Source organism: Hibiscus syriacus, unplaced genomic scaffold (assembly GCF_006381635.1).
Source record: "Hibiscus syriacus cultivar Baekdansim isolate YM2019G1 unplaced genomic scaffold, ASM638163v2 tig00018568_pilon, whole genome shotgun sequence".
Classification (NCBI taxonomy): Eukaryota; Viridiplantae; Streptophyta; class Magnoliopsida; order Malvales; family Malvaceae; genus Hibiscus; species Hibiscus syriacus.
In genome coordinates, this window is record NW_024062439.1 from 74341 (window position 1) to 86768 (window position 12428).

Here is a 12428-nt window from a genome sequence, read left to right on the forward strand (position 1 = left end):
ATCGATGAAGAAAATGAAAAATGTGTCTCAAAGACAGAGCTAAAACATGTCATAATAGTAGAGATAGACGTGTCACAAAAACATAATTATTCATTTTTAAAAACTAAAAACAAACAAAGAGAAAAAAAATCGACGGTCGACAACTAACATCAAAACTAATGTCGCCACAGGCTAAATAAAATAAAAAAGATAATTTAATCTATAGGAAACGACACAAACAATGAAGAGGGAAAAGAGGGAGAGAGAGTTGATGGTTAGGATTTTTTTTATTTAATAAACTTTTATAACTATTTTATATAGTATTTTATTCTATATACATTATAGTATAGTAAAATTTAATCGTACAAATTTGAAATTTTGTTATATATATATACCATAAACATGAGTATGTGATAAAAATAAATTGGGTTTATTACGCATTTAGTACCTAAATTATCAGTCTTTATATATAATACTTAGACTTTTATTTTTTTAAATGATACCTAAAATTTAGTTTTTATTTCATTTTAGTACTTCGTTCAAAATTTACGTTAAGTTTTGAAAAAAGAAGAAGAAAGTTTAGGTACTAACACGGATCAAAATTGATAGTTAATGTATTAAACACGTTAAGTTTTTAATGACGGAGTACTAAAATGAAATAAAACTAAACATTAGGTATTATTTTAAAAAATTAAAAGTTTAGGTACTAAAACATTATGTTAAGTACTAAATGTGTAGTTTACCCAAATAAATTAACATATTCTTAATAACTTAATCTTTTATTATTAAGAATTAGTTGATGATATATTCCCAAAGAAGAAGAAGTTGATTTTGAGATTATTATTTGATTAATAACTGATCATCTTAATTTTTCCATTTTTTTTAAATTCTCATTAGAATATGACGAAAGTAGTCAGCGGTTCGTTCGTAAAATTCTGAAGGCTTATAATTTGTCGGTGACTCTCTTTCGGAACTACGTACCGTCAGGCAAGCAAATCCCATCGACAAAACAGTGTCTGGTGAAGAAACCTATTCCTTTCGTTTTCGAAAGTTGAAAATCCTTTTTATGCGATCTCAGGTTTTTCATCTGAATTACGAAATTCAATTCACTTTTTTTTTGTAATTATATTTTCATTGTAAGGCCATTAGGCTTCCATGGATGTTGCTTACACGGGTTTCTCTCTTCTTCCCCTGTTAGACTACCGGCTTTGATATCTCTTCCTTTTTTGGCTCCTATCCCGTGAAGTGATTACGTTCTTTTATAGCTTTATCCCACAGTACCGGAGTTGGTGACGATGAAGACGACTGTGATCGGTGTCCATCTCTCGAAGAATAGATTTTGATGGGCGTACTTGTAAAAGGGATTTCATGGGGGTACAGTTAAAGAAGATTCTCCTGTTTTCATTTACAAAATTTAGGAGGAAGAGACGAACAAAAACCAGAGCAAACCCGCCTTCGTCTTCTTCTTCAGGTAAAAGGGTTGCTTCCAGTGATGGCTTTCGCGGCGGCTTTTGTTGCACGCGACCGCGTACTTTGGAATCAGCTGATGAGTCCAAACCCATCGACCCCAATGATCCGGCCTTCACTCATCAGATGCTTAGAACTTTGATTGAGAAGAACCATTTCTACTCGGAAGAATGCAATCCCCATTCAGATTAATACCGATACACCATTGATTTGATATTCTTTTTTTTTTGTCACTTGCTGTGTGATTTTGGTAATCGGCATGATTTCCACAAGTGTGCTCATGTTTCTGATTAATTGTAAGTTTTTCTTGGATTCGATCAATACGTTATTGCAATTGCAAATAATAATCAGCCAAGAATTTGACACTTTTATCTCATTTTAATTTCTGGGAATACAACAAATTTAGCTTCCCTTCTCTTGCTAGTTATGTCTGAGTACACGAGTCGCTTAAATTTTGAGCCATTGCATATGTGACAAATTAACCTAGCTGCATTTTGAGTCACCTTACTGCTTTTGCTAATTAAGCACTGCGAACAGGTTTAGGATATTTGAAATGATTTGTTTCACATTGTTCTATTGGTAAAATGATGATGATCAGAAATAGAAAGGGTGCTCGAGTAATCGATGATGCAAGGGTTATGACAGAGACCTCTATGGTGATAGCTTAGACTTCAGCAGGTTCTTAGCTACTTTCTCGTTGGAACCATGTAGTTTTACCTCAAAAATGTGGAGAATATACTCACACCAATTTAAGAATATCGTTTCCCGTTTTTTTATCGAGTTCATCGGTAATGAACAGGCATATGCACAGATATATGTTTGTGTTGTATCCATTCCTTTGTTTGAGGCGCAAGAGAACTCTTGTGAAGCCAAAAGTAAAGGGCACTTCTTAAATAGGATCAGGATAAGGCTTGAAGGTGGTGGGGGTACCTGAGGCATTGCTGATCTAAATGTTTGGAAATGATTTAGATGAATAAGAGGATGTATCAACTTTCATCATGGCTGCTGCACTTGCTGCGCAAATATGTCTGTTCTTCCATGGCTGCGATTGAGGTATTTCAATAAGTGTCTGGAACTAATTGATGACTCTTGCACTCAGAAGTTTAGCATTTGTTTTCACTTATTTATAGTAAGGGATTCGATGTGCAGATACCGTGAAGCTTATATATGTGAAACTGTAAAATGTGATTGTTTCGATATCTGATAGTTCGGTATTTCTTGTTGGTGAACAAGGAAACTAGTCATGGATTGAATATATTTTTTTGGACGGATTTCTTATTTCTCAAGCTATTGAAAAAAACATAAAATCGAAAGGATGCAAACAATACAAAGAATACAAGTAGACTGCCCCTATTCGGCTGAAGTGGATCTTTCTGGTGCAGCTGAATTTTGGTCATGAACAAGTGCTTATCTTCACATATGGCCTCTGTAAAGCATCTCTAAGAGTTGATGGGTGGTAAGACATATTTGCACAATACGTCATGCGAGGTAATGCTGAAAGAAGGATGGATGAGATTGAATCAAAGTGTAGGATAGGAACAACAGTGTGAGGAGAATTTTAAAGTTTTTTTTTTTTTGGACTTTATTGCATTAGCCAAAAATGCATTGACCGTACGGCTAACATAATAGATTCGAATGTGGTTGTTGTCGTCCAGCAGCCGTTTTGCTTCTACCAGGTGGAAGCATGCCACGGACAGATCAAGGCGACGATGCACTAACTGGCGCACAAGAGTAATAGCATCACTTTCGGCTATTACTCACGAAACACATTTGATTCGACTGCTAGACGAATTCGTGTTGTAAGAGCTTGTGCCTCAATGATACTCACATCACCCGACCCAGCAAGTGGCAGCCGTTGTTGGCTCTGAGAGGGTCTCACTATGCTGCCTTCATGGGAAGTTAGGCATGCAACCCAAAACAACCTCTTCATTGGAAGTTAGGTATGCAACCCAGAAGTTAGGCATGCTGAATGTGGTCTATATGCTTTTTTTTTTGTAAGCGACGCTGCTCTAGTTTGTTCAAAATGTCGAGGTCGATGATTCATGAATGAGATCATCGCTATTTTCCAACTGTTCAAGGGATCGACTCGGAAGTAGGTTCAGAACTAGATATTTAATTGGGATCGATTATCGAAAGTAATTTTAATAATAATTATATTTATTAAATAATGCATGTTATTAATTTCCATGAAGTAAATGTGCATCTATAACATGTTTTTTTGGAAAAAAATATTTCACTTAAATTTTCATGGGATGAAGTTACAGTAAACAAATAGGATGAATTATCCTTTAGCATTCAAACTATCACTTTTGACATGTTTTAGTACCTAAATTTTCAACTTTTTCAAAATCATATCTAAAATTTAGTTTTTATTTTGTTTTAGTACATTGCCGTTAAAAACTTTATTTTTCGTTTCAGTTTAGTATCCCATTCAAAATTTAACATTAAGTTATGAATTTATTTTTTTTGAAAGTTTAGTTACTAAAATGTATCAAAACTGATAGTTTATTTACAAAACGCGCTAAATTTTTAACGGCGGATACTAAAATGAGATGAAAACTAAACATTAGGTATGATTTTTTAAAAATTAAAAGTTTAGTTATTAAAACAGATCAAAATTAATAATTTAAGTACTAAATACATAATTTACGCTAAAATATATTGACATTTAATCTGTTGAAAAAAATCATAAAATGTCTAATAAATTAAAAGAAAATTATTTTTATTTTAAAATTAAATAGGGATTTAGAAGTGTTTAAAATATTAGTTGAGATTATTAAAAATTTTCAATTTTTCAATCTAAAATATTTAGTTTATACTAAAAATTTGATTTTTTAAATAAAAATATACTTCAACTTAAAATATTTTGTTTTTAGCAATGAGGTTGGTCCAAAACTAAATGTGTCAATTAAGATGAATCAAAATAAAACCTTGAAATCAGGAGTACAATAAAAGAATATTTTTGTTTTAGAAATTTAATACAATACAGAAAATTCAAATTAGGCAGTCTCGTAAAATCATTTTTTCCGTCATCATTTGATACAGTTTTTCCCATTTCATAGTTTCCCACCCTTTTCTAAATTACTTTTCCCGCCCAGATTTTAAATTTCCCCTCTCTTACTTCCCCTATCAAAAAAATCAAGGGTTTTCATTTTCGTGCATTTTTTTAAAAGTTTCTTTCTACTGAAAGATGCCGGACCTTGGAAATCTTTCTCATTCTTCATCTCTCCCTCTATCTTATTGTCCTAACTTGAGGCCTCTTTCTGTTGACTCTACCGATTCTCTCGATGCTTTTGACGATGCCACTTTCAAAACCATAGATGTAAACGGCAAGTGGGACCAGAGTTTGGTCCAAAAACGCGTGGCCTACAGTAGTAATGGAATTAAAGTTTTGAAGAAAGTGAAGAAAGGGTCTAATGGAAAGGTACTGGAGGATTATTTGAGAGATTGGGTTCAGAGGAAGATGGAATCTGGTCTCCCCCAGTCTTGTTATTTTCTTCCATTTCTTGTAGGGGCTAAGAGATTGGTACGGATCTTTCTTCTTTGTTGATTTGTTCTTGTATTTACATTTTTTGCTTGGAGAAATCGGCAGTTCATTTACACAGAGGTCACGTTGATTTCTTAGAAAATGGGGTTAATGTGGGATTTGTTTGTTTATGCTTTTTTATTTAATTGAAATAATTAGTATATAAAATCTAGTTTTAAGATATTTCTACAATTTTAAGTGTTTGTGTCTTAACCATTCACCCCCACATTTTCACAAATGATGATTGTGCTTCAATGTGTTGTCATACATATGTTTTCATATTGGGAATCTAATTACCTCAAGAAGCTTGTTGATATGTTTTTTGGTTACAATGCTTGTTGATATTTGACTACTTGTTTACTTTTTTTTTTATTCATTTTGAAATTTAATCTCAGGTTGAATGTCTCGATTGCCATAAGCATATCTACCCAGGGGAGGAGGTCATATGTACAGTTCGTGGCTGTCAAGGAGTTTATCACAAAACATGTGCTGAAGAAAGTCTGAGGATGTCCAATCCAAAAAAATTTCAGTGTCCACAGCATGTAATATCTGAATCTACTAATTTATTTTTTGCATTCTTGCTCTTGTTCTTTGGTTGGTCATTTGCATAGTAGAGAAGGGGAAAAGGGTGATGGGTAGATATTCCTAGATACGCACATGCACAGGTGCGTGCATTTGCAAATTATAGTTTCTTATGCCAGGATGGGAGTACTGGTACAACTTTTTCTTTTCATGGTTTAGCTTTTGGTTCTGTGCATTTACCTTCTTTACATTTGTCTTAGTGTTTATCTATGTTATTGTTGTTTGATAAAAGCCTGCCTGTTTCTTTTTTCCCCAGTGATGATTACCAAGATGTGTCGATTTCTTTTAAAAGAATATTTTCCAAACTAAATTCTAGATTTTATGATGTTAAAATCAATATTTTTTAAAAATGGGCTGGAGGTCAAATCATTGAACCTGTCTAACAAAAATATTAAATCAAATTTTACATATGCAATTTTAATAATAATTATTAAATAACAAATATTTCATAAAAAACTGTATTTATTAATATGGTATCAATTTTAATATAGATTAAAGTATTAAATTTAATATGGTATCAATTTTAATATAGATTAAAGGATTAAATTTCCAAATCTCATCAGATACAATAATCTTTTCATAAAAAGAAATTTTAAAAAAGTAAGTTAAAAGTGATATTCCGGTTTTTACTTAAAATTTTGCCAGTTCAACTGGTTCTTAGCCGGTTTTTAGTTGGATGGTATATTCTGGACCAGATGGTCTACTTGTTCTTATTTCAACTGGCTGGTGTAGTTCTGTTCTTACAACACTGGTTAAAATAATCTTATGCTATAATAATTTGGGCTTATTGCTCAAATGTCTTGGTAAAGATATAAGTTAAGATGTCTTTTGCAGAAACTAAAGTCACCTTGTATTAGGTTTGACCTGATATCTGAAAAGTTCCAAGTTCTTACCCCTCATTTTTGTTACTATGACTTGTTTTCTCCTAGATGGTTTTGAATCTTGTGATATATGTGAGGATTGCAGATGTCTTTTCTGAAACATGCTCATGATTATTACTTTCAGTTTGCTTATCCTACTTGGCTTTTTCAATGAATAGGTATGCTTCGTTTGCAGACAGAGATTACAATGGCGATGTCTATGTTGTACGATGGCATCCCATGATAAATGCTCCCCTTGGCCGGATGCAGTGATTCATTTGAAGGACAAACCAGGGAGAGCAATTTGTTGGAGGCACCCAACTAACTGGCGACTAGATAAGAAGGTCAATTTCTTCTTTCCTTCATCAGATATGTCCTTTTTTCTGACTTTTAGCATTAGATTTTCTTTTTCCTACCTATGACAATGTTGCCTACTAGTACCTTTGATAAAGCCTTTAGCAGATGAATTACAATGATTGTGGTCGTATCTCAACATATTTGTTTTAATTGCATTCTGTTTATTTCTTTTATGAGGTGAATGGTAGGACTTGTTGAATTTCTTATGCAAGTGTACTACTTTTTTAATATGTAATATGTAATCTCTAAGTCTGGTTAGGTTTTTTTAGATGCCTAAACCTATTCCATTTCTGAAGTACCACTTTGATATTTGTTCAACGAACCTTTTATTATTTGCTTTGAAATCTGGTTAGTCCTATATGTGGAAATTGGAATATTTCTTAAATCTCTTTGGTTTATATTCTTTTTGAAACTTATGGTTGTATTTTGGAAACACAATTTGAAAGGTGGGATTCAATTTAATATTAGTAGAAGTTATGTACTTGAGAATTTTTTATGCATGCCCCCGCAAGATTGAGTTTGAGCTTGCTCTTTTTTAGCTCACATGTTATAATTGTTGTTTGAAATCTGTTACCTGTCCATATTCATCTTCAGTACCAAAGAGTTGCATGCAAGATCCCCTTTTCCTTTTTTGCTGTTGTTGGGGTTTGAGCTTTTTGTGCTTGTGTGCATGCTTACATTTTATATGATTCATGCACCATAAAAGCTTTCAAAATTTAGTCCAATTAGTTTATTATAAAGGTTGTCTAGACATGTTCATGATTTAGTTATCCTGACTTGCTAATTTAGTTTTAACTGTGTGATTGTGTTTTACCTTGAGGTTTATCTCTCCATTTTTATTTTCTATTGATTAGGCTGGCTGACAGGACTTATTTATTGAATGAGCAGCATGCAGTTCCAGCAACTGAAATAGAGGTCAGTTTTTTTTCACAGTTTATTGGTGAAATTTCAATTTTATATCAAACCATATAGAATTTATCGGTGAAATTTAATATAGAAAAAAAACTATTTACCTGATTCGTTTTCTTGGAAGTATATCAATTCTGAAGCACGTCAGTTGGTTTTCAAGATGACAGTTAATGATCAATACCATGCCAACTCATGTGCTCTTTTTATTGAAATCTGTTTGGTAACACTATTCTGTCAAATATGCCTATTGGCTCCTGATTTAAGTGGCTAACTTTTTTCTCTTTTATATTTTAGGAAGTTTTCTGTCAATTGCCTTTACCTTACATGGATGAGGAGTTCAAGCTTGACATGACATGGAGAGATTTAGTGGAGAATAAATTTGATCCACCTCCTTATGTCCACATCAAGCGAAGTATCCTAAGCATGTCATACTTTATCAAACCGAATTACAAGCTTATATTTTGAATGATTGCATGGCATGCTTGTATAGTTTACACTCGTATTCTAGTACTAGTTTATAGATGGAAATGTTCTGAGAAATTTCTTATTAGCATGAATCTTTACATTTGATTTTTCGTGCAAATGTACTGTCATACATAAATATCCTTCATCTTGTATGTTAGGAGAATAGTTCACATTATGTTGAAACCACAACATAAAAAGAATTAAAAGAATCCAAGACTAAGATTTTGTAAGTTATGTAATAAACTTTGGTCTCCTGAAATCTGTCAAAAGTTTCCGGTATTTAGGTTTTGAAAAGTGCTACTTTGTGTATTTAAGCATTGATGAAATATGCCTAATTATCATTACACTGGAACAATGTAGAGAAATATATTTTTCTAATAGTAGTATTATGTTATAAAAATAATAATTGCTGCTGTGCTGAATATTCCATCAAGTGAATGGGAAATAAGAAATGTTTTTAACATGCCAAATAGGAATTTCTTATATATGGTACTGCTCATTATTAAAAAGATCCATGTTCTGCCTAAGATATGGATAATAAGATATGTTTTGTGAAATGCTGAATTATAAGGGCTCAATGTATCATATCTTATGACATTTTGAATGATATTTTCCAATTTAGCAAATGTAAATCTTGTTGCATTATAGTTATTGCTGTTTGCTTTTTGTTTGACCTTCCTTAAACGGAGATAGATGCTTACCTAGTGAAGAAGAAGCGTGATGATGTTGTTGATGATATTGGATGCTCCAGTTGTAGTTCCACATGCTCTGAAGATTGTGTATGCAGGTATGTATTATTTGCCTTTCAAGTTCATATTTATTAAATGAATTTCAGTTCCCCCCCCCCCTTAACCCATCTATTTTCTGAAATATTAACACCATTCAAGGTTCCTTCTCTTTATTATTTTATCTTGAATGTTTGAAGTCTACAAAAACTTCTAATAAACATTATCGACTACATTACATATTTTTTTTCTTAAAAATTGTTTCTCTTTAGAGAAGAAGTACGGAGATGTGTTAATAAACTTCTAAAAAAGATTTTTTTTATTTGTGTAGGTTCTGTTTCTGCATTCATTTGTCTGTAGTTGTAGTCGGGCATTTCATTTTGTGTCTATCCGTTTTCCCAAAAATGGCTTTTCGAGTGATTGACATTTTGTATTATTACTTTTACCTAATATTTGAAATTGATTTCTTCTAGACTAGTTTGCTAGTATGTGGTTCTCCAAAAGCCAATGTTGTCGATTTAAATCGTTTGCCTGACTGCCCTCTTGTTAGGCACAAAACTACACCAAACGGAAAAAGAATTAAAAGAACTGTAAAAGGGATTGGTTGAATATAAAGGGTTTAACAGCTCTGGTGAATATGTAGTTACAATAGTCAGCCAAAGAAATAAGAACTGAAGCTAAGACAAATTCCAAATAGAAAAATTTAGATAATCTCAGTAGTCAGTACATTTAAAAGGAGAGCAAGAAAGGTAGCATCTAACCCTAAATAAATATTAGTCTCTGTTTCCCAAGAAATTAAATTCTCAAACTGCCACGTGTTTTGATTTATTTATACAAGTTATAACATGCTTGTATGCCATATGTTAGAGTTCAATGCATAAGCTGCTCAAAGGCTTGCCGCTGCCCTGAATCTTGCACCAATAGACCATTTAGCAAGGAGAAAAAGATCAAAATTGTCAAGGTGACTTGTTAACTATAAACTGAATCAATTATCTATATCTGAATTGTTTTCTGTATGAGCTGAAGACTTTCAGTGTTGGGTTTTTTACCATTATTGAGAAATATGAAGGTGAAAAATTGCATACAAAATTCTCATAATAAATTCTTATTTTCTTTTCAGACTGAACTTTGTGGCTGGGGAGTAGAGGCAGCTGAACCTATTAAAAAAGGAGATTTTGTAATAGAGTATATTGGAGAAGGTAGTTTCACTTTTTATGACTTCATTCTTTACAGTTTTTACAGTATATCTAAATTTAGTTCTATTTTTTACTCTCTTGCAGCTTCTTTTTATAAAATTTCTTATCAATATTATTGTCAACTCATAGTTATGAAAAAAAAATCTTGCATTTAAACATCCCTGAAAAGTTCTCTGTTATAGTAAACATGGGTTTATCTGTCATTAAAGATCTCTGTTTGTCTAATAACAACATCAATCTTTGGTGTGTATATTTTCTAGTAGCAGAAGAATAATATCAACCGAAGATGTATGAATCATTTATTGAATTGGCATGAAGTGTTTGAAGTCCTTTGACAGAAGATTTATTTCTACCGCTTGTACTGCAAATTAATTATAGTTATGAGATTAGTTAACAATCTTATCTTGAGACAATTTCACTTGTACTCACAAATCATGCATAAACATGCTCATACACTAGCTTGTTAAACTGTCGTTGGTTTGGATGACATAGACCATTACATGCGATAACCAATGATCTAGTCTTAAATATAACCATTTGGGTGCAGGAATAGGCATGTGTGCAATCAATTTGATAACAAGAACTAGTGCCGTTTTGTTTATTACTGAGTGTTTCACGTTCTACCAAGAAACAGTGAACCTTTCTCTCATCAATTCCCTGATTATACTATCAAATTTCATCTATACATTGAATATAATCATGCTTTTAATTGCATACTTTCGTCAAAAGTTTTATCTTTCATTTTATTTATATAATAGTTGAATACTGGCTAAATAACTATCTTCCTCTGCAGTTATTGATGATGCTCAGTGTGAAAAGAGGCTCTGGGACATGAAATACAAAGGGGTGAAGAATTTTTACATGTGTGAAATTCGAAAAGATTTCACAATCGATGCAACTTTCAAAGGAAATACATCTCGTTTTCTAAATCACAGCTGTGATCCGAATTGTGTTTTGGAGAAGTGGTTGGTATTAATATATTGCCTTTTTATTTGTTGCTGTTAAATTCTATAAAAGCTACTAGTTTTTAAAGATTGAATAACATTTTGTTACCTGCCAAACTTTTTATTGCAAATATGGTATGGTCATCTTCAACAAAACTGTGTGATTTTGCAATTGACTAGTTGGTTTGTTTTTACAGTCCCATTTTTAGACTTCTGGAGTGGGTTTTATCATGCCACTAAGATCCCTGTACTTCAAATACTCTGGTTCAGTGTTTGTGAGAAGATTCTGTGTTAAAGCCAGTAATGGAACTATTTTGATAATATTTGGTTTTAACCATATAAAACTGCCATTTTGTTAGGCAAGTGGAAGGGGAGACACGTGTTGGGGTGTTTGCTACTCGATCAATCGAAGTTGGTGAGCCACTGACGTATGACTACAGGTATGCGTGGTTGCAAACTTGCAATAATGCTTAAAACAACAATATTGCCGCAATTTATGTGTTTTTAGTATATTGCAGTTAATAGCTATGAATAAGCATGGATAGACTTATTAGTTGCTGTCACGTTACCTGAAATTGACAACTTGCCTATTGCTGAAAGGTCTATAGGAGCTGGTGAAACGTTTGCATGTGTATATATGTATGAGGTTGCATAGTTTGCAAAGACAACATGCCCGTGCATTCTGGAATATGGAGTGAATTCCTCGATCATGATGATAGATATACCAAGTATTTTCGCATTTGCAAATTATTTTGATTTTCACTCGGCTCTTCGTGTTTGTAGATTTGTGCAGTTTGGACCAGAAGTGAAGTGCCATTGCGGTGCTTCCAATTGTCAAGGTTATCTGGGGACCAAGAGAAAAATCGTTAAACTTGATGATCTATGCTGGGGCTTGAAACGCAGGAGAACTTCCACTGCTTGCTTAGCCATCTTAACCATATAGTTTGTGTACCAACTTGGCTTCTTTGTTGTATATTAATCAACCATGGCAGAGGGAAGATGAAACAACCAAGATAAGTGAGTCAAAGCATGAACATGCTTGAAAAAAAATGAAAAGTGTAGTTTTTTTTGTGTTTCCACAAGCTAATTTGATTGTACTACTAACGCCTAGTTTGCAAAGGCATTGTTGTAATTTGTGGATCTTGTACACGGGATTGGATGAGAAAAATGAAAATGACCGTATCAGGCATTCAACATTTATATTCCGTGGTTGTTGATACTTTGATAATATTAAACATGGCATGATATTTGTTTTGAATGGTTTAGAGTGTTTGTAAGATAATATTTTCTCAATAATATTAAGGGTAAACTATGCATTTAATGCTTAAATTATAAATTTTGGTCTGTTTTAGTATTTAAATTTTTAATTTTTAAAAAATCATATTTAACTGTTAATTTTTGTTTAAGTTTAGTATCTC

General features: G+C 32.6%; 1 protein-coding gene and 1 long non-coding RNA gene across 2 annotated transcripts; both read left to right on the forward strand.

Moving 5' to 3' along the window:
* Positions 1 to 885: 885 nt before the first annotated feature.
* On the forward strand, positions 886 to 1820 carry LOC120209258. Its single transcript, XR_005524383.1, has 2 exons — positions 886 to 1057; positions 1178 to 1820. It is a non-coding gene; the product is annotated as an uncharacterized LOC120209258 (long non-coding RNA).
* Positions 1821 to 4581: 2761 nt separating this feature from the next.
* On the forward strand, positions 4582 to 12215 carry LOC120209257 (histone-lysine N-methyltransferase ASHR3-like). Its single transcript, XM_039208309.1, has 11 exons — positions 4582 to 4972; positions 5368 to 5514; positions 6594 to 6758; positions 7660 to 7686; positions 7975 to 8092; positions 8839 to 8932; positions 9738 to 9831; positions 9991 to 10069; positions 10860 to 11031; positions 11370 to 11450; positions 11794 to 12215. The coding sequence occupies exons 1-11, from the start codon at positions 4637 to 4639 to the stop codon at positions 11951 to 11953; spliced, it is 1473 nt and encodes a 490-aa protein (XP_039064240.1). The 5' UTR covers positions 4582 to 4636; the 3' UTR covers positions 11954 to 12215.
* The last annotated feature ends 213 nt before the right edge of the window (positions 12216 to 12428 follow it).